The sequence below is a fragment of the Boleophthalmus pectinirostris genome, unplaced genomic scaffold (genome assembly GCF_026225935.1).
Source record: "Boleophthalmus pectinirostris isolate CB_2022bp ecotype Guang Dong unplaced genomic scaffold, ASM2622593v1 HiC_scaffold_18, whole genome shotgun sequence".
NCBI classification, from domain to species: Eukaryota; Metazoa; Chordata; class Actinopteri; order Gobiiformes; family Gobiidae; genus Boleophthalmus; species Boleophthalmus pectinirostris.
This window is the reverse complement of record NW_026571133.1, coordinates 20,494,551-20,521,620: the sequence shown is the minus strand read 5'-3', so window position 1 is coordinate 20,521,620 and position 27,070 is coordinate 20,494,551. Positions and strand designations below refer to the sequence as shown.

The window sequence follows — 27,070 nt, the reverse complement described above, 5'->3', positions numbered from 1 at the left end:
ATTTCAACCTTAATGATTCACCCTTGCCTCAATGCAATGATTTTAAATTTCCCGACTTGATCTGAACGCTCCATAGGTCCGGGTTAAATGCAGAGTCCCTACAAAGAGCCGTCAGTGGTGTGTTTGGATGGAGCGTATGAAGAGTTCATCTGGGGGCTGTCCCAGGTAAGAATGAGTCCTCTTCAGATTAATTATGTTATTGCTGTGTTTATATATATATATATATATATATATATATATATATATATATATATATATATATATATATATATATATATATATATATATATATATATATACACACACACACACACATATATATATATTATATATAAAAAAAAATAAAAATGTGTTTCTCACCTTCCACGGTGGTAGGTCTCTCTCACCCTCATTGATCGGGTCCTCTACCAGAGGCCTGGGAGCTTGAGAGTTCTGCGCATATCTTTGCTGTTCCCAGTACTGCACTTTTCTGGACTGAGATGTCCGTTGTTTTTCCCGGTATCTGTTGTAGCCACTCTTCCAGTTTGGGGGTTACAGCCCCGAGTGCTCCGATCACCACAGGCACCACTATGCCTTTACTTTCCAGGCTCTCTCCAGCTCTTCCTTGAGCCCCTGGTATTTCTCTAGCTTCTCGTGTTCCTTTTTTCCTGAATTACCATCGCTTGGTATTGCGATGTCAACCACCATATATATATATATATATATATATATATATAATATATATATATATATATATATATATATATATATTAATATATATATAATATATAATATATATATATATATACAGACACATATATATACATATATATATACATATACACACATATATATAAGTATTACCAACAAATACAAAAACATTAGATGTTTAGGTCATTTTACAGCAATGTTCAATATCCAGCAAGGTTAAAAACAAACATTACAGTGTAAATACAAGACATTCATTTATTTTACCATTTACACTTCTCATAGCCTGCTGTAGTCAACATTTTTATGTTGACAGATAATTTAAAGGTCGCTCTTGGCTGAGTTAGTCTTCTATTTGGTCTTCTATCTTGTTCTGTCTTTGAGCAAGTGACCGCTCAAGTGTCACTTTTGAGCTCTCCAAAAGACGCCTACAGTAAGAGGTTTGTGTCAGGCACTTATTCTGGCCCTGTCAATACCAACAAAGACACCACTCCAACCACACTGGGCTCCTTCAGAAACATCGCTTTGATTGAGCTTAATATAATAAGGTCAGGTGGGCACACAAAGGTCTCCCAAAGGTCAGAATCTGCTTGTACTGACTTGGCCTTGTGTATGTGGGAGTGGGATGATAGGGGGGTGGTATTTAAGCACCCTTGGGTGCCTGCCTGTGGCACCAAAGAAAATATCCCACCGCAGATGGCAGCATGAAGTCTGGGCTTATAAAACATGAAAGTATGTTTGCTCTTTCTGATCGACTTAAGCTATGGGGGCTTACTGTAGATCTAAAGTGTGCCTGCTTGTTCTCAATATTTAAGTTTAGCTCACAAAAAAACAACTATTGCAATGAAAGCTGCTTGCACCAACTGCTGTGAAAGTTTGGTCTCACAATGTGCAGCTCAAGAATCTCAACTGTGTATTTTAAAGTCCAACCATCTAGCCCACAATGGCCCTTGTGACATACTAATCCCCTTAGTATGTTGAGTACAGCTGCACAAATGAAATGAAACATTAGTTACAGTTTTTTACTAAATGCCACCTGTGTATCGGAAATGTGGCTCTCCAAAAGACAGGAAATGTGGTTACAGCTTTGAAGCATGGTATGAAGATGTTCTGTCACTCTGCAAACAGCTTGCAACAAGCGTGGAGTGTATTTGAATTTGAAGCACTGGCTTTGTAGAGGAAGGAGTAGTAGAACGACTAAAGTGAATAAAACATTAAAATTAGAAATCTGTTTTTTATGATGTCAAAACTCTGAAAAGGTTAAAGAACAGGCAGAATGTTACAGGTATTATGGTAATATATATATGTAAAGTATATAGGACTATATATTTATTTGTATCATAACTGAATAATTACTATCGAAGTTAGCCTATGTGTTTATTTTGTTTTCTTGTTTCAAAAACAAAATAAAAATGACTTTTGACATTAATTTCACAAATATATAGACCTATATATAATTTTTATACATAAGAGGTCTAATCTATTCTCTGCACAAACATTGTGGTAACGATTAATTAAGATTTGTGGTTTTAATAGTTGGATTGGGTCCAAAGTGGACATTTTAAACATGTCCAGTAGTAATAACGATTACCAAAAAAGACTGAAATATGAACAATGACAAATGAATATAACAGTTACATGAATTTCAGTATTAGAGGTCTAAACTACAGAGTTTGCTGCTGTTTTTAAATTCTATGACTGGTTAATTTGTTGTTTGTAAAGGACTAAAATAAATGCAGTCTTTGTGATTTTCTAATACCATCCAGACTGTGATTTCAATACAATATTTTTTACTGAGGATTTTCTGTAGACCACTTCATTTAAACAATTTGAGCATATCATTGACAGTTAGAAATTATCCGGCCTTAAATGGTGTGATTATTTCCCTTTTGATAAAATGGAGCCTCAGAAGTTACTGTAAAGCCACATGATGACTGCGGTCAAATATTACGGATCAGTTTAGTATTTCAGCTCCAAGAATAGATGCCCACCACCACATTCAGGCTGACATGCGCCTACACAGCAGAGGGAGGGTGGTTCACATATCACATTGACCGACACAGAGTCACAGGCTGCAGTGTTCAGGGTTTAGAGGAGCTGTTGTTTAAAAAAGGAGGCCAAGAAGTACTGCTTTATAGGTGCTTAAACAGCTGCTGTGGACAAGTGGTGGAGGCATGGGCTCTGGTATTCTGCTGGTGGTGAGTTGGACTTGTAATGGTTTTTCACTGATGCAAATGTCTAAGGAGGTGTGGCAGTTCATTACTCTTTTCAATAATTTCAGCTCAGTGAGTTGTTTGATTATAGAAATATACTCTATATCAAAGAAAAAAAAAGTTATTGTGTACATCCAAAACTGGTGTTTTGAAGTTACTTAAATTACTTAAGTTATTTAAGTAACTGGATTTTGTTACTAAACCAATTTTGATACCACAATGGTAATAAAAGCGTTTGTTTATTTATTTTTAGACAATACAATGTCTTATTCAACATAAAATAATAGCAGTTTTATTAATATTATGTGTTTCTGATAATATCCTTCTATTCACGGAAGGTGTATTTTTGTGATTTTTAGGACTGATACTTGTTTAAATGAATATTTTTTTGGAATTGTTTTAGTGTCAGTTAGTTACTACATACTTTTGACAACCTTACTCAAAACATCGTTTCTTGATAGGTTTTTGAAAGTAAATAATAATGTCAGGAAAAATGTTTAAGGCTAACTGCAGTTGTAAGAGAAGTAGTTGTAGCAGTAGTCCTGTTGCAAGTTGCAGTGTAGTACAAAGAAATACAATTACTTTTTTTTTCTTTTCAACAAAAAAAATATTTTATTGAAGTAAAATATTTGTACTATTTTGGGAATGAGTTTTGACACTTCCACTTCTGATGATGATGCTATCAGGCTTAACTGATGCTTTGAGTTTGACTGTTACTCATTTAGGGTTTTCCACTAAGTCTGTATGTTTCTCTGTTATTGCAGGTTATTTGAAGAATCAGATCTGCACCAGGACGCACCCATCTGTGGACTTCTGCAAGAAGAAAAATCACAGCTTGCTGAGCGAAGAACTCGAGGTCATCTTAGTTCAACATTGGCACAGTGTTAATAACGTGTGGAGATATGTCACCTTTTCTGAGGATTGGATTTTCGAACTTTGAGCTCGACTCTGGTCTGGCCTACCATGAGGAGGTGCTCAACCCATATTGTGCCGTTTATATGAAAGAGCCCATTGACACAGGTAGGATTTTTTTTTTTTAGAATATGAATTTGTATTCATCATTTGTGTATTTATTTAAAAATACATTATTTTCATTTGCATTGTGGATACTAAATGTTGGAAATTATTATATGTGCTAAAGATTAAGACAAATCTTTCCTTGTTGTATTTTAATGAAGTAAAACAACTGTACACTGAATGCTGCTTTTCATGTGTGTAAGTGTTGAGATAACCAGCTATTAGACGCTCTGACTAAAGTGAAAGTGACGTCTTATTTGGGAAATGACATGACAGAGACATTTTGCTGAATAAGTGTGACACTGATCAAAATTCAGTGTATTTTTAGAAGCTTTTAATATAACACCAGAAACCCATGTTGTAAATTACTCTTTATCATTAGTAAATTACAACTGTGGGGGAAGTTTTAGTATCAGAGTAAAATGATTTGTGTTGACAAGTCCAATGTTATCAGAAAGAGGCTGCATCTTAATTTTAAGTCTGACACATTATGTCTATATAGTTATAATAGAAACCTCATTCAGTTGATTTTCATATCATCTATTCTGATATGTCACTCAGACAGTTATTTTTGTAGAGTATCCATATCTGTTTAACCACTGGAGACTTTGAGTATGTGATACGGTGCTAAAAACAGAGGGCAGGAAAGAGGACGTTTCTGGTGTTTCTTTTCCTCTTTTGTAAAACCACATGATTATTTAGCGTAAGACAGTCCTACGCACTCAGGGGGCTACACGGTGTCATTTTACTTACTCATGTTCCTAATAGGAATGACTGATGTCAAAGCCTAAATCAGTAATGATGACAACTTTCAATGATGGAAAAAAAAATGATTTGGTCTAGATTGTGGTAAATTAAAATAGAACATATATCACAACATACTGGAAGAAGTTTGCCCACTCAGGATATCCGAAGAGCACCTGATTGTTATTTTACTTCAGCAGTGATCCAGCAAGCACTCCAGCCACATCTATTTCTTTGCATATGTCACCACATAATTCCATAGATATAGTGCATGACACATTGTTGGTAATAGTAAGGTTTTATTGTTGTAATATTATTTTAACAATACTATGAAAAATATTGAAGTTAAATGCAAATGTTAATAGAGAAAATATTTTTATATGAAAAAGTGTTCAGCAATATTAATATTTTCCTTTGAAACAAGCCAGGGACTTTATCTGATTTTTATCATTTGTGTGTTCCCATTTTAAGGTATGGTTTGAAACCTTCTATAAGCATGACTATGGATGTCATTAGTGCACTTTGTGATGACTTGACAACTGGGTCAGAGCATCTCCAAACCTTAAGCTCTATTAGACAGTTTCACTCTTCACTTGTGAATGCTGTTCAGTGGTCACCAACATTAGGTAATAGGCACACATACTGTAGCTTCTGGTCTGGTGTGTGCATGTCAAAACAGTGTTTTGATCAGCAAAGCAGACAACAGCTGGTAGGGTCTGATGGAGGAAGTCAAGGGCTTAGTGGCTTTATTGTTGAAGCAGTGAGACATGTGGGCATTATGTAAGTCGGTATTAGGGAGAAAAGAGCAGCTGCCATTTATGAGCAAGTTTTAATGTGGTAATATAATGTCCTAGAAATATGGACAGATGTAAAATTAAAATGTTATGTATCCCATGTCACATGTAATGAGGTCCCAGAATCTCTGTAATACTGCATTTCCTGTACTTTTACCAAGACAGTCATATAAAAAGAGCACCTAATCTTCAACCAGATTATTTTCACTGGCTTCAGAGCTAAAAGAAAGTCAGTGCCGTTGTCCGGATGCCATTATTTAGTGCTTAAGACTTTAATCCTTAAAGATATATTGCATTACATATTGTGATTCTGAAGTGAGAACTGGTGGATTATTTAACTAAATAATTCATTCTTTTGAAGACATTTTTAAGTTGTCATTGCCACAGCTATCACATGTGTTTTTATGTGTCCTCATTCTAATAATTAATATAATTTTCTTTTTGCCAGAGAAAGGCCAGGTCTACAAACAGAAGAAGCCCACCATGTATCCTCCTTGGAGCACCACATTTGATGCTCATGTCCATCGCGGGCGCATCATGCACGTCATGGTGAAAGACCGGACAGCAGAGCTCAATTCTGAGGCCACCGTCGCTCTGGACACTTTGGCCACACGCTGCAAGAAGGAGAATGGCAAACTGGAGATGTGGGTTAGTGCAGTGTTTCTGGATCGGCCTATGTGTGCTGCTAATGGATACTGTTTGCAGACCCCAGATGGCGTTAAGTATATAAGTTACTAATCCTCTTTGGGTCATAAATCAGTGCAACCATTAGTGTTACTTTTTATAGATGGCATTTTACTCCCTGTCTTGTTTCTTTGCATATGTTCCCCAGAATGTGTATTTAAATCCTATGATTCACAGTGAATCTCTTACTGACTTATTTGTATTCTCTCAGTTGGAACTGAAGCCACAGGGAAGGGTGCGGATGGAGGCCAGATACTTTCTGGAAAAAAGTGGTGAGTTGTTCAGTTTTGGTCACATTGTGCACATCCAATAAATCTCTGTTCTCTGTGGAAGGTGTGAAAGGTTAGTGTGTTTGACAGTGTATGATTTGCTATTGATTTACTTGCCACCTGTATGTTTTCTTTCTTTCTTTGATGTTTTTTTTCTCCATTTATGACCAAAGACATTGTGCATGTGTAGCTTGCTTTCAGTTATCTTTGAAGCCTCAGTTAAAATAAAATAACTGTGGTCAATTTAACTGGAGTGTTTGTAGAGCAAAAAATGAAGGTGTGAAAATCTGTAATCACACTTCAGACCTGAACGGAAATGTCTTTGTTCCGCTAAGGGAAAGCAAACTCAATGGAAACCTCTCCTTTTTAGCCACAGTGTTTTGCATGGTCTTGTCTGATTGGTTCAATGATAACAGATGACCTTTGACCTGCTCCAGATGCGGCTGGAGTTGCTGAGGGAGACTCTGATGTTGAACGGGAGCGGGAGGGTCTCTTTGCCCTTCACCAGAGACGAGGGGCCATCAAACAGGCCAAAATCCACTTGGTCAAGTGTCACGAATTCAGTGCCACCTTCTTCCCCCAGCCTACCTTCTGCTCCGTCTGCAAAGAGTTTGTCTGGTGAGAAATCTCACATTACAAACCACAAAATTAGTCATCAATGCAAATTTACACTTTTTTTTTTTCTTTGCAGGGGTCTCAATAAGCAAGGCTATCAGTGCAGGCGTAAGTATGAAATGTGGAAATTTGTGTGGGCAGTTCAAATTATGCCTAAAATAACTTTATTTTCTAACTGAGTTTATTTGTGTCTTTTAGAGTGCAATGCAGCAATCCACAAAAAATGCATTGACAAAGTTATTGCCAAGTGCACTGGTTCAGCAATTAATAGTAAAGAAACTATGGTAAGTTTGACGTTCACAAATAGTTCTGAACATTTATGCTAATACATGAAATTAAATGACCACTTGTCTGCTCCTGGTGTCATGTCACTTCCTGTTCAACAATGCCTTGTAATCTATCACTAGAAATATATATTGGTCTATACAATGATGACATTTTAGCTTCACAGTAAGATGCTGTAAATTCAATCTTTGAACTTAATTGAATCAGATGGACGTCCATGGACATCCCACCAAATGTCAAAGACAAGTTATTTATAACCTCAACAGCTGGTAATGATAGTGGTAAAGTACTAAAGTAATGTAATCCATGCCATCTCATGTATTCAGTTCAAAATGTGTCAGTCTAAAGTGTTATGGGGTGATGTTATGGGATTTACACTGTACTAATGTATCCATGTCTTAACAGATTCATAAGGAGCGCTTTAAAATTGACATGCCGCACAGGTTCAAAGTGTACAACTACAAGAGCCCCACCTTCTGTGAGCACTGTGGCACGCTGCTGTGGGGGCTGGCCAGGCAGGGGCTCAAATGTGAGGGTGAGAGGGAGCTTTGCCATACACTACATTTTAAAAACATGATCAAACTTTAAAACAGTGAGGAGTTTAAGAGAGTGTCATTATACTACACAGAGGCAACACTTCTGTAATATTTTTAGTCATGAAATCATAAAGACTTGTCATTATGTTGACACATTTTAATAAATAATACATTTTCAAAGCAAGCCAAAACTCTAATATCATGTACAGTTTTAATACATGTGCTTACCAACCCTTTTTAATCAATATGACTAAATTGATTACAAAATGTCTATAAATATTTGGCACAGTATTGATCGTTAATTTAATTTTATCTCAAAATATCATTTACAGTCATTTTTTTTCTCACCCCTTAATTGGACATTTTGTGTAAATTGGTCTCTTTTGTAGAATGCAGTATGAATGTCCACCATAAATGTCAGAGGAAAGTAGCCAACCTCTGTGGGGTCAACCAGAAACTAATGGCTGAAGCACTGGCCATGATTGAAACTAAACAGCAGGTAACTTTTGATTTTAACCTCATTTTTGCTGTTTCATCATCAGTATACTTTATATGTTTGGTTTTGGGATGTTTTAGCAAGCCAAGACCTCCAAAGACTCTGACATCATCAGTCGAGAGGGTCCCATTGGTATTGGTCTACCAGGAGTGGTCCGAGCTCCATCAGGGATTATTATGGGTTTACCAGCAGTTGCTATACCTAACAAACGTAAGAAAAAATTTCACTGAAATAGTTCATGCATTTTAAGAAATCTGTGAAAATTTCCCCGAATTTTACTTTCAGCAGAGCAGCAGGGTGTTTCTTGGGAGGGACCCATTGGCCCTGCACCCACAAAAGAGGAACACGAGGAGCCACTCTATGCTGTCCCCAGGAAAGATCATCACACCAAATTCAACATTGATGACTTTGTCCTGCACAAGATGCTGGGGAAGGGGAGTTTTGGCAAGGTAGTTGAGTTATTATATTATTATATTTCTGCAGTTTTATTCCAGGTCAAATAATACAGGTACATTTGGTATGCTCACTGGTAGTCTTATGAATTACTGAAGCAACAGGTTTTGTGGGCACGCAGTACAGACTAAGTGTTGTGTTATTGTTATCTGCAGGTGTTTTTAGCAGAGCTGAAGAGAAATGGGCAGTTCTTCGCTGTGAAGGCTCTTAAAAAAGACGTGGTACTAATGGATGATGATGTGGAGTGCACCATGGTGGAGAGGAGGGTCCTATCTTTAGCCTGGGAAAATCCATTCCTCACACACCTCTACTGTACCTTTCAGACCAAAGTAAGATTACAAAAAATGATGATTATATTAGATTTATTTAAAAAGACATCAATGGGTCAGTCCTGTGTTCTAGACTTTGGAAATGTCAGATGGTACATATAGAACTATGCAAACAACTGATATGAAAAGAAATATCCAAATTTATAATCTACACATGTTGAACCTTATCATTATTTGTTTTGGAATGGCTCCACAAACACGTTTTTCCCTGTTTTTTATTTATGCTGACAGAGAAGTTGAACTTCAAATAACAAACAACCATATCTTTTTTACTTCACTTTTCATGTTTAATATGTCAATACGTGTTAACAGGAGAACCTGTTCTTTGTCATGGAGTATCTAAATGGAGGAGATCTTATGTTCCACATCCAAAGCTGCCACAAATTTGACTTGTACAGATCTACGTATGTATTTATTAAACTCAACTTGTCTAAAAAGTTATTGCATTGTATTGAAGATTTTTGGTACTTGTGTACTTAATGCAGTCTTTTCTTTGTATTTTTTTGCAGATTTTATGGAGCTGAGATTGTCTGTGGGCTACAGTTTCTCCACTCTAAAGGCATTATTTACAGGTACAATCTCTGTGAAACTGTAATTGATACAGAGCAGATAGACAATGGCTGTGTCTAATTTTAACTCATATGTGCTCCTCTGTGTATAGGGATCTGAAGTTGGATAATGTGCTTCTAGACTCTGAAGGACATATAAAGATAGCAGACTTTGGCATGTGTAAGGAAAACATGCTTGAGGATTCAAGGACTGCTACATTTTGTGGTACTCCAGACTACATCGCTCCAGAGGTGACCGAAACTACAGCATAACACAAGACACCATGCATTACATTGACAGTCCTTACTTTGGGTTAATTGGGCTCCAAAGTTTTTATTCTTATTTAAAGGAGCATTATGTAATGTTTCTGATGAAGGGTCAGCTACCTGCTTGACTCATGAAAATGTTATTGCTGTACCTGGAATGTTCCCTTGCATTAAACTTATCTATCTCCATGGAGACATATGCTGCCAAGCTAAGTTACATGTCAGATCTGGGAAGGGATGACACACTCAAAGTAAGAGCCATGCCACGGAACATTCCAGGTAAACAATATTCTCCCTTGAGACAAGCTATTGGCAGAAACTCCATCTAAAAAGTTACCATAAAAATAGTTTCAGGTGTCTTAATTTTTTCCAACGGTATGTCTTGTCTGTTTGTCAGATTTTGCTGGGTCAGAAGTACAACATCTCAGTGGATTGGTGGTCGTTTGGGGTGCTCCTGTATGAGATGTTAATTGGTCAGTCTCCGTTTCATGGCCGTGATGAAGAGGAGCTCTTTCAGTCCATAAGAACAGATAACCCAGTTTATCCACGCTGGCTCACCAAGGACTCCAAGGACATCCTTGTCAAGGTCAGACACAGCAATGTAAACAAACAAAAAAAAAAAAAAAACTGCAAAAACAATAACAAAGACTCAAGGTGCCCATCTTTTTTCTGATTAATTAACCAGATGCTTATGGAAATGGCACAGAATTCTTAATACAAATGTGAGTTAAAAGAGTAATCAGGACACAAATTGAAATCATTAGCCTATAGGTGCTCCATGTCACTTTTTGCTAAAGGATCCAGTGCTTCTCTATGACAATGTTATTGCTTTACCCCGAAAGATCAGCTGTATGGTATTACAGAGCAGCCTGGTGGAGCTGAGTCACCTGCTTGTACCCAAGAAGATTTATAACACCATACTGCGGACTATTCCAGAAAAACCTTCCACCAAAAAATTACATTGTGCACTTTTAAATCTAGTGGTATCATTTTTCAATAAGTGTAAACACTATATCAAAGAAATGATGAACATCTTTAACTTCATATTTAAGATAAGATATGCCTTTATTAGTCCCACAGTGGGGAAATTCCAGTGTTGCAACGCACAATTTCAGAACAGCAGGAAAAGGTAACACAGATAATAAATAATAGCTTAAAATAATTTAAAAATAGACTTAAAAATAATTGCACATGGTTATGATTGACTGGTACATGTTCAGTGTTAACAGTGTTTGTTGTATTTTGTTTGTATTACAATTAAAATGTTTACAGTATTCTTTACAATATTCTTATTAATTTGTGGTGCAGCTGTTTGTGCGGGAGCCAGAGGAGCGTCTTGGCGTCAAAGATGATATTAGGCGGCACAATTTCTTTAGTGCCATCAACTGGAAGGCAATGGAACAACGACAGGTCTCTCCTCCTTTCAAGCCAACCATAGTAAGTTTTATATTTTAACTTGTATTTTAACACTGTGTTTTCAAATAATATCACTCAAAATTATAATATGTTATATAATTTAAATATTCTTTCCTCCTCTTCTACAGTCATCGCCTAGTGACTGTAGTAACTTTGACAAAGAGTTTATCAACGAGAAGCCGAGGTTGTCCTGCGCTGATCGGACACTCATCAACAGTGTGGACCAGACAATGTTCCAGAACTTCTCTTTTGTCAATCCAACTATGGCCCATATCACTGGCTGATGTTGAGTGAAACCTCTTCAATCGTGATCCTCCATTTTAAAGATACTCTGTCAAACTGTAACTGAGACAAATACTGGACTTTGGTACACATTTTTAAGGTACTGTTTTATAGACGCAACAGACAAATCTGTTTGAACATTGATTCAGTGTACTTGTTTAGGTGACTACATGAATATGTTTTGACTCTGCCTCAAGGTAACTCCCCAAATAAAAAATGTAACAATATACTACCATATGGTACATGTACAATACGCATTGTTTTGTTGATGATAATAAGGTATTCTGTTTGTTTTCATTTTGTTTTTGTTTGTAACAAATGTGCCTCAAGACAACATCAAATATTTATCATGCTGTTGTACAGTATTCTGTGTAATCCTTGTTCTGCATCCTTAGATTTTATCATAAATTTACATACCTCATCTTTTTGTGCAAACATCCATCAAAATATATTTTACTGTAAATAAAAATATTTTAGACATAATATGGCAGATGCACAAATGCATTATACTTGAATCTTTTGTTGTTACTGAGAACAGCTTAATGGTTATGTTTTTTTATTGGTATTGTGAATTGTGCCCAATAAATATTTTTTTCTACTACTAACATTTAATACTTCAAATGTAGCAGACAACACATATTTTCTGTATTTTAACAAATTCAGAGCACAGGTTAGGTTTTCCGGTAATACTTATTTATTTTTGATTATGATTGATTCACTCTTAATGTAACCTCAAACAAAAATGTAGAGAAGACTTTCATTTTGATGATATGCCAAACGAAAAAAAGAAAATAAAACAAAAGTTATGAGACCAGTGCAGAAGCATCTAGCACAATATATCTTGATCTTAATAAATAAATCTATATCCAATATGCAGAACTACATTCGGAAATGACAATGGTGTATAGAAGCTGTATGTATTCCCTTTGAACATTAATTTCACTGTACAAAGTAGTAAGTGATGTATTAACTTCATTTTGGAATACAGAACTAAGATATTTCATAAATAATGTATTCAAACAGACATGTCCCTTTAAGTGCTTGATTATCACTGTTGCTTGCATGAATAAACTGGTATAATAGTGCAGGTCCCAGCTGAAATGTGATGTACTATGTGTTACAAAGCATATGCAAAGGGAACAGTAAAACTACTGTATTTATGGCTGGAGCACTACGCTTTAAACAGCACCAAGTAAGAGGAAAGAAATACATTGTTCCAATTTAAGTCAAGAAAAATGTTGCCCGTATAAATAGAAAATGCGTGTATACTGTATCTGCAGCAGGCAACATGGTGAAAAAGATTTACTAATGTTTAGAGGGAAAGGTAATACAGTATTTTAGCGCCTCCCGGTGGCTGCAGCAGTGCCACACCGATTGAAATTACGGCTCATTTGGGGGAAGTGTACAGTTGGTGTTTTGGCAGTGGGCCCATAGAGACCAAGGTTTCTGGCAGCTGCAGATTTCCTTGGCTGCTTTACACAGGGAAAAGGCGAGAAGGCTGGCTGCTTAGGAGTGGAAATTGTAGCAAATGAAGGAGCAGAGGGAGAAGAGGACATGGATGAAGAAGACGCAGAAAGTGAAGCAGGTGTAGAGGGGCAGGGGGTCTGGTAGAAGCTGGTGGGTGCAGGGGTGGCCACAGAAGACAGACCATTGACTGAAGATGAGGATTTGAGAGAGGAGCATGACGGAGGGTCTACTGGAGTAGAAGAAGCTGGCGATGGGCTACAGGGAGGAGAGACAGGAGGTGAAGATAGATAGGTCCTGTCAGAATCTGTGTTCATTACTTGGCTTAAGTTCTTCTCTTGTGTCTCAGGGTGTGGATCACTTTTATTTGCAGATTCATCTTTGAGGTCTAAAGTGTGTAGCTGCACCACAATGTCCTCTACTTCTGCTACATCTACCTCATCCTCAGCTTGTACAGAATCCCCACACACAGATCCTGTGACTGACAGGTTTGGAGAAAGACAATCTGACCTGTCACTTTCAGTCTCGTTAACAACTCTCTCCTCCAACTCATTTTCTTTTGTAACTGCTTTACCATTTACTACCTCTTCTTCCTCATCCTCCTTTTCCTCAGAGTCTTCAAAACCCAGCTGAGCCCGGGCTCTGGCTATATTCCTTCGGTGCATCCGAACATGGTCACGCCAGGGGGAGCTCCTGGTAGAGAATGAGCTGCAGCGCTGCCTGGACGGAGATCCCTGGGAATAGGGAGTACCAGCTCTGGGCCCGGGCAGTGTGGAGGAGGGTCTTAAGGCTTTTGGTTTACGACCCAAAAGAAGGTGGTTGATGACAGTCGAGCTGTTAAGCTGAGAGGTTGTAACACGAGTAGCAGGACACTTATCTGAAAGATATAAACAAATCAGTATGAAAAGTTTGGTTAAATGTTTAATAGGCTGGAGTCTCAAGTAAGAGAGAATTAAAAGAACAATGGACAATATCAGTAAATGTAGACACTGTTAAACTTAACACTGCATTAACTTGTTAGAAGAGGAGTCAACAAGCAGAGTTAGTCAAAACACAAACAAGAGCAAACCCCCAACATGCAGAAGAAATCACACAAGACCTTTGTTTCATATTCATTCCTGTGTGAATAAAATCAAAGCCCAGATTATCAATCAATTTATTAGAAAATGTGTGTCTGTGTAATTTCTCAATCTATGCTTCCTTTTATTCACCAAGAAAAGGCAACACCAGATTCACCCAATCGTGATTTTTAAACCCTATACCATCAGTTTCATCTTTCTCTTTCTTGCGTTGATGATCCTGAAGAATCCCTGGACTTGTGGCCATTTCAGGTACACATCCTAACAGTCAAGCATTATTGTGAAATGTCATAACTTAATGAAGTGGATCTCAACCATCACTTATAGCTAGTCAAAACTGCAAGTATACAATAATAGTTGACTTACCTGTTCGGATGCAGAGTTGCATAGACTGTTGCTGCTGCCTCTTCTTAATTCGGGCATATTGCTTTTTGAGGGCATAGATGTCAGTGCTCATCCTCTCCATCATCATGGTGTTGATAGCTGCTTGATGCTCAGAGCGGCTGGGTCCGGTCCCTCCAACTGCTCCAGGACTCAATTCTGCAATATTACCATGCTCAGCTCTTTGGTCTGAAGTAAGAAGATATGATCAAATATATTTAATATTTTGAAACAACAAGCATCAACTTTAAAGCTCTCCCAAAGCAGCAATACAACAAGCATAGTCCATGTATCGTATTACTGTTGGTCTATAACCTATGATACAATTACACCCAAAAGAAATGTTAAAAAGCAGTACGAAGCTACACAGTAATGGGCTTTAAAAGATTAGTGAGTGTGATACAACTTCTTTTATATAGGAAGACCTACAGAGGATTTTAGTTCAAATTTGTCTGGGCTTCAAAGATTTGGAGTAGCAGTTTGCCCCACTTGGCTACTTTCCTGGGCTGAAGCAAATTAAATTGAATACATTTGTTAACACACTGACCCTTGAGATGTTTCTGGTATCTCTGTAGCTCCGGAGCCAGCAGTCCGCCTAGTGGCCCCAAACAACCGAGCGCTGTCACCATAGCATCTTCATCATCCATATCTGCATCATCATCACTCTCCCAGCTGCCTAGACCACCACTAACAAGCAACAGGCATATTAGATATTTCATGAGAATAAAGATGAAAAAATATGCACTACTGGCAAGAAGGTGCCTTTGTTAGTCTTTGGACGGACCTGCCATTTGATTTAACTGAGGTAGGGAATGGTGTAATATTGTAGGTGTATTTCTCTCTTAACTCAGCTAGTTGTGGAAAGGGAAACACTGCCATGGAGTAAACTTCCTGAAAATATATTAAATCAGAAACGCATTGAATATTTTTACTTGAGTTTATAAAATGTCTTAAAAGTTTGTTCTCCTTACGTGCATGAGATCTGCCGGGTCAATGAGGTTATGTTCTAGCATCTCTTGAGTTAGACAACCCATTGTGCTGTAAAAGTCATCTGCAGTCTGACAATACTCTATCCTCCTGTACACATTATAACATAGTCAGTAGACAATATTTAGGTAAAAATGTATCTATATTTTGTGGTTCACTCACTCTCCCAGTCGTTCCCAGATGGCAAGTGCAACTCGAAACAGCACTTCTGAGCCTTCAAAGAAGACTGAATCCCAAATCTTTAGCACAGTAGGAGCCGGCAAACAGGTTGCGAACATGGTCAAGAACCATTGCATAGTGAAGACATTGGTAAGTGGGGGTTCATAGCTGCCTAAAAACAATTAGATTATTGTTGACGAAAATCTTTGTTGAATGTCTAAAATAGGAAGAATGTACACCAATCTATACCTCCAGCTTCTTTGTTGGCAGTTTTTTGTAGATGGTGGAGGTGTTGGGACAGTCTTGGCAACTTTAAGCGCAGTAAATCTCTGAACACCGCCATGTCCACTGAAGAAAAAGGATTGATGAGGACATAATAGCCTAACATAATATCATGTTAGTATACACATTTATTACCTGATAATGCCCGCAGATTGTTGGCAAAATAACTTTCTGGCAAAACTTTGTCAATTAGGTAGATCATTACCTTTAAAAATACAATACATATTTTATTCTTTTGAATTAAAAACAAAAGATTTGTTTATTTATTTAATATTATACTCAGAGGATTCACATAGGCCCCACAAGTGTACCTTAAGGGCATCACTTTCACTGCCCTCTGTTACTTCAAGGATGAGAGCTGCCAGTACATTAAAGCCCTGACAGTAGCCCACTTTTTTATTCCACCGAGCATATGCCAGCAGGACCCTCTTCAGTACCACCCTGTCCTGCTCCCCCTCCTGGCCACAGTAAGAACTGCATCCAGTCCTGTGAAGATCCTGCCAGAGAGGAAACATGTTTGATTTACTCAAATAAAAAGGCTATAATAAGCAGGCTTGTTAGGAAATAAAATCTAGTATGAGAAAAAAAAAACATTCCAGTACTAAAATCGAAAGAATAATAATAAAGAATTTATTAGGCTTGGTGGTGGGTGTAAGTGGGTTTCTTGATACATGCTCCTCGAAGTTACCTTGACAATCTGAATGCCGAGTGAGTCATCATCTGGGTTACTGCGCTCATTGAAAGCAAAGCGTAGAGTCTTCTCCCAGTCAATAGATATGGAGTGGAGGTACTGGTCAGCCAATGTGAGCCAAACCTGCAAAAACAGGAAAAGTAATTATGATCTGAATACTAATTTTAGTAACATTGTGATGTGATCATTTCTTATTGTGGTTTAGAAAGACATCTCTTACCCTTTTCCTCCACTCTTTTGGTATTCCAGTGGGGAGCCTTGCCACTGATTTAAGGGCATCGTACCACTGAGTGACAAAAAATATTTCAAAAAAATGTAAAATCTGATTGCATGAGAAGCATATAGTTTTATTTCATTAAAAGTTATATTTCCTATTCATTCACCTGCTGAAATCCATTCTTCCCAATGGATGGTTCAATGGTGAACTTCAGCCTTGTGTCAACACCTGAAATTGGATATACAGAGATTAATAGTCAAAATGTAGTCCTATCCAGTAGTCTTTTCACTCTGAATATTTACAAACAAAATGATTGTTATGTAAATGAGGTTATTTTTCTAGTACAGTTTCAAAATCTAAATAAAAAAATAAATAAAACTAAATACAAACAACAAACTAATTATATACAAAGATAATTTGACTTTGTCAAGACAACATAAACTAAAGGTTGCAGACAAATTTAATTGGTCTGAAGTATACCCGTAATAAAACATCAGGGCACACACAACAACCTGGATTTACGTGCCAGAGTTTGGACCTCCCGGAAAGAGTCCCCTAATCAGCTCTGGCGGACTACAGTCGCTGTCCTTTCTCGCGTGGTGCTGAAGCCCATCTCAATCACTGAAACTGGAAATCGCTTTGGCTTTGACACACAAAACAGGCCTTAAGTTTTGCGTGCATTTGAGCAAATGCTCAACACTGTAAATCCTTCGCAGGACCAAACGGAAATTAAAAGAAATAATAATCTGAAGTCAAGAGGGAGCTTTAGCTCAAGGCTGGAACTAGCCTAGCAGCCCTATGTCGCTATCTCACGGCGTCCGCACTTTTAAAAGTAGGTTACAGTCGATCTCACGGTCGAATATGCCCTAGCATATAACTAAATAAATCTAATTAAAACAAATGCGTAACCTGTGTGGCCCCCTTCAGTCGTACTGCCGTGCGCCATTCTTCCGTGTACAGCGCTTTTCACCTACAGCAAAGGATTACCACGGAAAACCCTCCCACTGCCCCCACAGGTCAGTGTGAACCTGTGCCCATACACACAGGGCAAGTAAAAAGATGGTGTTACAACGTGAAGTCAGTAGCTTATGTCTTCACGAATGTTTTTGAAAAACGAAGCTGCACAGACTAAATGGTATTTGGATCCCATTCATCCAAATTAATCAACGTTGGTTAAACAAAGCTTAATAAGTCACGTAAAGCTTCAAAACCCAGTAAATGATGCTGAGCGACATGCCTAGGTTATGACACATGATGTAGCCTAATGCAGCATCACCTGGCTCCAAGGTGCAGAGCAGTCGTGGTGCACTCCGGGATATCCCATTGCGCTTCTTGAGAACGCTGCTAATGATATTACCGACTCCTCCCGGGCTGTGCTGCCGGCTCTTGACGCCCACCCTCGGCCTTCTGCCGGCTGTAGACAGACGCTCCTGCCTCATCGGGGATCTAGTTGAGTTCAGCTCGTACAATCACCTCATCCTTCTCGCGTCCTCAATGCAGCCGTGTTTGGCAATAGCCTGAAATCAGGAAGACGGTCTCTGTGCGCTCATGGTTCCTTATTGCTCCCACACAACACAGTCGATCGAGCGGGCCACGGTCTTGGATTCTTTCGGTTATTGTATCATGGACACAAAAACGGCAGAGCTTCCTCTTCCTATCAACATCAGACAGGTTCACCTTCTTGTCTTCATAGTTGACAGTAAATAATAGAAACAGCCAAAAAGAGATGCCAAAAAATCTTGTGAGGTGTCTGTGAAGGATGGTGCTGATGCTGCACACCTCCCCCGGCCTGGCGTCACAGGAGGCGGAGCCAGTGCGAGGGATGCAGGGGAAGGTTGAAGAAAGATGAGGTAATGCTTCAGAGAGGACGGGTCGCTCTGACTTAACCCAGAACGCAAATGCTATGAGTGGCCTGCCTTATAATGTACAGCCCTAAATGTTGAAATAATGAAATTATGTAAACCCAAACACCAGGATCCAATAAAAACACCTTTTAAATTCTTAAAAAAAATACAGGTCAGCAAATTAGAACCAAACAAAATACAACTTATGTTGCATACTGCATGTGTCCCTTCACTAAAACAAAGAGATCATATGAATTTGCACTGTTGCCTATTTAAGTGCCCATGATATTTCATTCACCTTTATTTAACCAGGAAAGCCCCACTGAGCCACTGAGCTTTGGGAGTCATGGCCCCAGAGGGGAACCGATATTGTACATGTTGTACAAGTGGTAGAGGAAACAAACCAGAGCACCCAGAAAAAACAAAGACACACGATATCATGTAACAAATCAAAAGTCCAGTCAGAAGTCCAATCAAAAGTTTTCCAACAGATATTAGTAACAACCTATAAGTAATCCACAGATGTATATACATAAAACAATAGAAGTCAATAAATTATTATTAATGTTTTTTTTTTTTAATCATGTAATAGAAGTTTTGTAATAGACCCCTTGCTGCAGGACCCCCCCACTGAGAATTAAGAAACTGGATACACGCATTGCTTTTGCATATTTTTGGCCTATTCCTCCAATTAAAAAAGTTTTTAATTGAATCAGATTTGGTGTTTGCTTGGGTCATTTCTAACAGCTGGATTTTTGTTTCTCTTAAACAAAAATTTGAATTTCTTGTGTTTGTGAACATTCTCACACTATGATGTTCCCCTTGACAAACCTCATTTTTGGAATGGTGTCGTATTAGTGATGCACAGTGCCATTTGACAATAACAATAATTTTTGTTGTCTCATTTGACCAGACAGCAGTCTTCCAGAATTTGACACTGTCATCAAACAAAAAATACAGTTTATCAGCCAACTGGTATGAACTTGAAAACTTGTGAAGGCATCATACATAATGACCATGGCAATTGAGTGCATTTCTTATAGTTTTCTTTAAAGGAGACATATAAAATCAAATTGTCTGCACACCTCTGTCTATTTGAGATTATTTCAGATTCAGAGAACTTTCAGATTCATTGTTTGATTACTTTGCATGTGTAGAATACAAAGGATGTTACCAATATCTGGTAAAGATTTTGACAATGGCATCTATAGAGCTATATTCACTGAGAGAATTCCAGACACTTCTATACCTTTTCTGTGGCTTTATATTCCATAGTGCAAACACAAAACATCAAATAATTTTAAGATTCTTTACATGAACTCCTGAGTGTACATATTTTCTTACGTCGCTTCTGAGACACAGCCTGAAGACATGCTGTGATGATGTCATAGTTTTTCTGCAGTTTGTGGCAGAGTCGGTCTCTCCTCTTCAACTGCCGGATGAGTTTGGCTGACTGCAGACTGCTGCGGTACTTCACCTCCTGAATCATAGACCGCAATTCTTCCAGGTCTGCAAGTAAGAATCAACATTATATTTTGTTGGTAAGATTTGATTGAATTACATTTTCAAACAACACTATATGTCATAGCAATAGAAGGAGCATATGGACCCAAGGGAGCTAAAAGGGTCTATCTCTCTTTTTAAAACACCTTATGTATTTTCAATGTGAAGGCCTGGGGGCAGCAGTAGCTCAGTTGGTAGAGCATTCGCCCACTGATCTGAAGGTTGGCGGTTCAGCTCTCGACATATACATCACAGGTTGAGTGGTCAGATCCACTGACCCATAGGTTGGCTGGTGTGATTCCAGCTCCCACAGATGAATGCTGTCGTTGTGTCCTTGGGCAAGACACTTAACCCACCTTGCCCACAGTGTCTGTGTACACTGGTGTGTGAATGTGTGTGTGAATGGGTGAGTGGTTCCTTGTTGTAAAGCGCTTTGAGTGCCTTGAAGGTGGAAAAGCGCTATAGAAAAATGTGACCATTTACCAAGGCCCTAAAAATTCCATGCACTAGATATAGTGTGTTAATATAGTATTTTATTATTTATATTGGAAAAATTATTAAAACATTAAAAACATACAATGTTGTAAAAAATACTTGTTAATCCCAATATGTATAATTTGAACCCATCAATTTTTTTCCAAGTATGTTTGTTCTATATTTAAATTGTGAGAAAACAAATTATTCAATACATGTACTCATTGTCTTCTTTGTTTCTTTGTACACACCAGGAACTTGTGAAACTATGCCACTGGCCCTGATCTATCTGTCACTATTCTTTGTTTAACCTAACCAAGCCTCACATAAGGACAAACACACCACAGTCTGCAATGTTTGCAGTGGGACTCAAAGGCACTGACACACGAACAGTCACTGAACAATAAAGCATGCCACTGAAGGTTCCCAGGAAACTGAGTAGCCTACCACGTATTTAATTTGTCCTAAGTGTAGTTAGAAAATAATCAGATATATAACATATGTGGGCTAGTCCTGACTAATGCCATCAGTGTATCCCCATAAGACCATAAGACCTCACCTTTTTGGGCCAAGTAGTTCCTCTGGTGTCTCCTGGTGTGTTTCTCCTGGAGCTCCTGCAGGAGGCTGGACGCGGGGTTGCTGCGGCACATGAATGCCTCAGAGCCGGATGCCTCCGTGGAGCTGTCCCAGCTGTCCTGTCTCCTACTGCCTCCACTGTACGTGTCATACAACTCCACCAGCAGACAGTCCACTATGGACGCCCGCGAAGCGCCGCTTATCTCGGGTCCCTCGCCGTCACAGTCACTGCCGCTGGTCTCAGGTCGGGCATTGCCAGACGCTGCTCCCGGTAGGACTTTCTGCTGTTCTTGGATTGCTGAGGTGTTACTGGAAAAGCTGGTGGGGCCTGTCCACTGCTGAAAATCTTCAAAGACATCCCGAGACGCGCAAGGAGAGTTAACAAACCCGCTTTCTTCAAAACACAAGCCGCTGTCGTCACATATGTCAACTTCCAAAAGTTCCGTCTTATCTAATTTTCCCTTTGACGCCATTCTCCTGAATATACACTACATCGTTAAACTTTCATTGATGCTCTGAATCGGCTACTTTTCATCAATATGACAAATGGCAAAAGTTTTTGTGTTTCGAAAAGGATAGAGTTCCTGGAGCACTCCATTAGCCTCTAATAGGTGAGAACAGTCCCGACCGCTTCTCTTTCTTCCCTGGGAAGGTTTGGGAGTTCTCGTCCTGCCCCCTGTGGCTATGAATAATGGGACAGGCCAAAACTTCTCGCTCCTGTCCTGCCACAGGTGCACGAGTGCGTCTGGTAAATAAACTCATGGCATCGAGCTAAATACAACTACAACCTGTTTTGCTTAATTCAGTTAATGAAAAAAGTAGAAACAGTAACATATTAGCATCCAAATAAAAATCACACCAAAAAGTAAATATGTTAGTGTGAGAGGTCCCGAAGTTTAAGCGTTTGTTTAAATGTGATTTCGGCTTCCGTAGCCGAGTGGCACATGACCAGTAAAAAGGAAGTGGGAGCAAACACAGGCGAGATTTGAGATTACGCCAGAAAGAACTGTATATACCATGTTATACGCTTCGGGGTGAGAGAGGAGGCAGGAACGCCTCGACATTTCATGATTTATTTTGTGAAATGGCCCCTCTACGCGGTGGATTACGGAGCCTAATAAACTGTCTGCTGATCTGCGTCACTTTTAGCAGCTTCATCTGCAGCAGCAGGGAGTCTGCTAAATCCTACCACAAACCAAACATTGTTTTAATTCTTACAGATGACCTGGACATCTCCAACGGAGGACTGGTAAATATTATAGAAAAACTGGGGTTGGGAGTTGATTTTTGTGTCAAATGATTGCTATATTTGTGAAAGAACTGACTTCACATTCTTGGAACATAAACACATCTTTTAAGCATGACAAACGTTTTTCTCCAATGCTTTCTCCAGTGACATGTGGTATATATATATCAATATATCAACAAACAGCTGACACCTTTTACACCATAAGTATATATTATATATTAAAAAATAATATATATATTTGTTGTGCTATTTCAGACCCCATTAATTAAGACAAAAAAGCTCATTGGAGATGCTGGTATTTCATTCAGTAATGCTGTGAGTACTATAAATAATTTTTTCTTTGCTAGTGAAGTACCACTTTATGTCTACATCTTCCATTTCTTTTACTTCTGCTTGCCCTCTGTTTATTTTCAGTTTGTTGCCAGCCCACTGTGCTGCCCAAGTCGAGCTAGTATTCTCACGGGTAAATATCCACATAACCACCATGTCATCAACAACACGCTGGAGGGCAACTGCAGCAGCGTAGCATGGCAGAAGACTGAAGAGAGTCACACATTCCCTGCATTACTCAAGACTTTTGCTGGCTACCAGACCTTCTTTGCAGGGAAATATCTGAACCAGGTGAATCTTCTTTAATTTTCTTTAGTCAACCAGTTCATGCAAAAACTATAAGAACTAGAAGTACTAGTAAACAATTATTCAAGAAAATAAAGATTAAACTCTAAAATTGACATTGAATATTTTATTTGACTAACCACTGTTCAATTATGTGACCAAATGTGTAAAGGCCTACAGCCCTAGCTAGTTTTAATTCATTTGGGATTAGTTTTTTTTACAATGCATTTGCATTGTTTGTTTTACTTCAGTATGGACATTCGGAGGCAGGAGGGGTGGAACACGTGCCCCCTGGTTGGAACTACTGGGTCGGGCTGGTACGATCTCTAATTTATCTCCTGTATTCTATAAATAATCAATGAGCCTCTTTCACATTTGTGATGACACACTCAATTTCAGGAAAAGAACTCTAAATACTACAACTACACCCTGTCTGTGAATGGAAAAGCTCAAAAACATGGGTCCGACTATAACAAAGACTACCTGACAGATGTATTGGTGAGTGATTTGTAAAGCATATTTTACGTTTACCACATACAGTCTGTCACTTAATTTATTATTCTTTATTAGGCCAACCAGTCTCTAGACTTTTTACTGTATAAATCAAACTACCAGCCATTCTTCATGATGGTGTCAGTGCCTGCTCCTCATTCTCCTTGGACTGCAGCCCCTCAGTATCAGGACAAATTCAACACAACCAAAGCGCCCAGAGGTCCAAACTTCAACATTCATGGAAAGGTACTGTGGAATGCATAATAGATTAACTTCCAAATGTCACTGATGCTTGAGGTCACTTCAACATAATTTCCCCCAATTTGCTTATTCAGGACAAGCACTGGTTAATTAGACAAGCAAAAACTCCAATGAGCAACTCCTCAATCCAGTTTTTGGATGATGCTTTCAGAAGACGGTCGGTTTTAATTTCTTATATATATTTAAAGTTGCACCATGTAACTTTTTGGGTGGAGAGTACACCACCTGCTTATTTCTATTGAGACATTATTGCTTTGCCTAGAATGTTTGCTTGGATTAAATGTATCTATATTCAAGGCTGACTCTGCCGGGCCAAGTTACTGGTCAGATTTGTGAAGATATTTAAGAAATAAATACACCGCCTCTAAATAAATACAAGATAGTCGAATCCCACACTAAACATTCTAGGCAAGGCAGTGACATGTCTGTAGAGAAAAGCAGGTGGCAGACCCTACTCTACAAAAGTTACATAGTGCACAAGCTTTACCATTATTTTGGCTTTAGGTGGACCACACTCCTGTCAGTGGATGACCTAGTAGAAAAAGTAGTAAGACAATTGGAAGTCAGAGGTGAACTGGACAACACCTATGTCTTCTTTACATCTGACAATGGTTATCACACAGGTCTGAAATTAAATAATGCACACGTCTGATGAAGTTTAAAAAAAAAAAAGAAAAAGTAATAACATTACATTAAAATTTTACCTCTCCCAGGTCAATTCTCCCTCCCTTTGGATAAGCGACAGCTTTATGACTTTGATATCAGAGTTCCTCTTATGGTCAGAGGCCCAAATATTAAGCCAAACCAGACGAGTCAGGTATGCCATAAGTATTATTGTACTGATGAAGGTGTTTGTAATTTACTGATTCCTCTTTCATATTTCCATTTATTAAAAAATTAGATGCTGGTGGCTAACGTCGACCTCGGTCCAACCATGCTGGACATTGCTGGTTATAATGTAAGCAAGACGCAGATGGATGGCATGTCTTTCCTGCCAGTAATGGTAAGATCCTATTGAAACAATACACGTAGACTTTTGCTCTCTGTCCCTCTTAGCATTTGCGATCTTTGTGACTCTATCCATCAGGAGGGTTTGATAAACAGCAGCAGCTGGAGAACAGACATCCTGGTGGAATATGAAGGAGAAGGAAGCAATGTGTCCGATCCTGCTTGCCCTCTGCTGGGTCCAGGAGTCTCGGTATGGAACAGTGAATGAACAAGAGAAAAATAGATTATTAGCTAAAAATGAAAAATTATTATTTCATTTATACTTGTAGGAGTGTTTCCCAGATTGTGTATGTGAAGACTCTTACAATAACACCTATGCTTGTGTACGCACTGTTGCCCCATCTGCCAATCTGCAGTACTGTGAGTTTGATGATAATGAGGTATGTTCAGCCGGCATTTTATTGTGTTTGAAAGTAGCAGTTAAACCTAGTAGTGATAGTGGCTGAATGCACAAACCTTTGATCACCCAGGGCAAGGCCCAGTGTAAACTGAAGTGTAATTGGGCAAGACACTTTACCAAACTTGCCAATGAGTGAATGCGTGATTGTGTCTTAGGCACAGATTAAAGCTATATTGCTCTTACTACTTAACACTTATTTGAGCTTTCCTTTAGGTGTTTGTTGAAGTCTACAACATGACAGCAGATCCTTTCCAATTGACAAACGTTGCAAGGAGTATTGAACAAGAAGTTCTGGAAAAGATGAACCGCCGGCTGATGATACTGCAGTCCTGTTCGGGGCAGTCATGTCGGACACCCGGTGTTTATGACCCAAGGTTTGTTTTCTACATTTCACTCCACATTCAGTGCATATTACATGGTCACTATCTAATCGCTTTAACTACATGTGGATGTATGTTGATGTTCCTTTTTTCTCCTCCAGGTATAAATTTGATCCCAGGCAGATGTTTATTAACCGTAGTTGGCAGCATACTAGGCTGAGACAGAAAATCAAGTAAGTGTGGTGAAAGAAAAGGAGGACGGCATCACAGAGGAAGTTTTGACTGCTTTACTAATCTCTTCCTTGTTGTTACTGCCTTGTTTTGCCCCAAGACCATGTTCCCAAATACTGGATGTATAAGGGACTGGGTAAAATCATATCTGAAGAACGAACAAAGAAGCTCAAAAGAAAATGCACAGTATTTTGAGTTATTTGTGCATTTTGCTAAACCATACATTTTTAGTCCACTCCTAAATATTTTATACCTTTTTTATTTTTAATGAGTCAAGTGCAAGGCCTTTTTGATATTTATTGTCACTTATTTGATCACAGGGTGCCTATAGTTGCAAATTTTCTTATGGTCATTTTATTATTTATTATTACATGCAATGCAATACTGCAGTATACAAGGTTATAGTTACTTAACTAAAACGTTTATGATTATTTTAAGATGTGACTTTTTTTTTTTTTTTTTTTTTTTAAATAAAGTCAAATTCTGGCTGATAATGTGGGTTTAAAAACATTTCTTAAACTTGTATTTTGTACAAGATTTGATTGGACCCAGTTATGTTGTGGTAAAGCCTCTGATCTTGGGGACATTAAGAAACATCGTCACTGCATTTCTTTGACATTTGTGAGATTGTGTTATTTGTACACTTTATTTAACTATATTTTAAACACAATCTGTGCAGACTAACAACTTAGCCACATTGTTTTTGTGTCTTAGAGACTGCAACGTAACTGAAGATTGTTTAAATGTAAATCTTCCTTTTTGATAACCTTCAAGATAACAGTATTGCTTGTGAATCAAGTGTGGCTGTTATGGCTGATTGGACAATGCATCTCTGTTGTGCATGTTACAAATGAACTGACTGGACATTTTAAACACTGTTATTTCTTTGCTGTGATGTTTTAATTTTCTCAGATTCCAAAACACTAGTACAGTCTCCATCTTAAAATTAAGACTGGTCACATTTTACTGAAGCACTTTTTGTCAGAACTGCTTTGTTGTTTTGACATTCCATTTTTATTGTTTGGGTGTAAAGTAATTTTGGCTTGTGTTTTTGTCCAAATAAAGTTATTGTGAATTACAGTGTGTCAGTGAGCAAGAGCATCTGAGGCCGTTTTGCCAATTATACCTTTACCCCCAAAAACTTTTGAGAATTAAATAAGCTTTCAAATGTAATACTTGATTCTTAGTACTATACAATAAGA

The 27,070-nt window shown here is 38.3% G+C and overlaps 3 protein-coding genes across 9 annotated transcripts; 2 read left to right on the top strand and 1 right to left on the bottom strand.

The window, feature by feature from the left end:
* Positions 1-89: 89 nt before the first annotated feature.
* On the top strand, positions 90-12,236 carry prkcq (protein kinase C, theta). Of its 5 annotated transcripts, none has more exons than XM_055153969.1 (18): positions 90-165; positions 3,665-3,920; positions 5,904-6,172; positions 6,351-6,411; positions 6,846-7,026; positions 7,100-7,131; positions 7,222-7,307; positions 7,714-7,843; positions 8,234-8,343; positions 8,421-8,550; positions 8,626-8,789; positions 8,949-9,122; positions 9,435-9,526; positions 9,632-9,694; positions 9,784-9,922; positions 10,335-10,523; positions 11,246-11,374; positions 11,482-12,236. In XM_055153969.1, the coding sequence occupies exons 2-18, from the start codon at positions 3,803-3,805 to the stop codon at positions 11,635-11,637; spliced, it is 2,223 nt and encodes a 740-aa protein (XP_055009944.1). In that variant the 5' UTR covers positions 90-165; positions 3,665-3,802; the 3' UTR covers positions 11,638-12,236. The 5 variants fall into 5 exon arrangements, with proteins under 5 accessions (XP_055009944.1, XP_055009946.1, XP_055009945.1 ...); XM_055153971.1 differs by lacking the exon at positions 90-165 and adding an exon at positions 2,733-2,885 and having other exon boundaries at positions 5,904-6,103; positions 8,629-8,789; XM_055153970.1 differs by lacking the exon at positions 90-165 and adding an exon at positions 2,733-2,885 and having other exon boundaries at positions 8,629-8,789.
* Positions 12,237-12,334: 98 nt separating this feature from the next.
* On the bottom strand, positions 12,335-22,237 carry tbc1d30 (TBC1 domain family, member 30). Of its 3 annotated transcripts, none has more exons than XM_055153966.1 (15): positions 21,276-22,237; positions 20,084-20,248; positions 17,062-17,123; positions 16,899-16,964; positions 16,676-16,801; positions 16,299-16,484; positions 16,123-16,192; positions 15,955-16,053; positions 15,709-15,877; positions 15,531-15,636; positions 15,344-15,450; positions 15,107-15,246; positions 14,545-14,718; positions 14,362-14,439; positions 12,335-13,976 (listed from the first exon to the last, which is right to left on the bottom strand). In XM_055153966.1, the coding sequence occupies exons 1-15, from the start codon at positions 21,763-21,765 to the stop codon at positions 12,973-12,975; spliced, it is 3,042 nt and encodes a 1,013-aa protein (XP_055009941.1). In that variant the 5' UTR covers positions 21,766-22,237; the 3' UTR covers positions 12,335-12,972. The 3 variants fall into 3 exon arrangements, with proteins under 3 accessions (XP_055009941.1, XP_055009940.1, XP_055009942.1); XM_055153965.1 differs by having other exon boundaries at positions 12,337-13,976; positions 14,545-14,748; XM_055153967.1 differs by lacking the exon at positions 14,362-14,439 and having other exon boundaries at positions 12,337-13,976; positions 14,545-14,748; positions 21,276-22,236.
* On the top strand, positions 22,228-26,948 carry gnsa (glucosamine (N-acetyl)-6-sulfatase a). The gene is made up of 15 exons (XM_020926396.2): positions 22,228-22,541; positions 22,797-22,856; positions 22,956-23,162; positions 23,408-23,473; positions 23,556-23,654; positions 23,727-23,894; positions 23,984-24,066; positions 24,414-24,532; positions 24,623-24,726; positions 24,811-24,912; positions 24,997-25,107; positions 25,187-25,297; positions 25,531-25,691; positions 25,799-25,870; positions 25,969-26,948. Exons 1-15 carry the CDS (start codon positions 22,377-22,379, stop codon positions 25,994-25,996), a joined length of 1,656 nt encoding a protein of 551 aa, XP_020782055.1. The 5' UTR covers positions 22,228-22,376; the 3' UTR covers positions 25,997-26,948.
* The last annotated feature ends 122 nt before the right edge of the window (positions 26,949-27,070 follow it).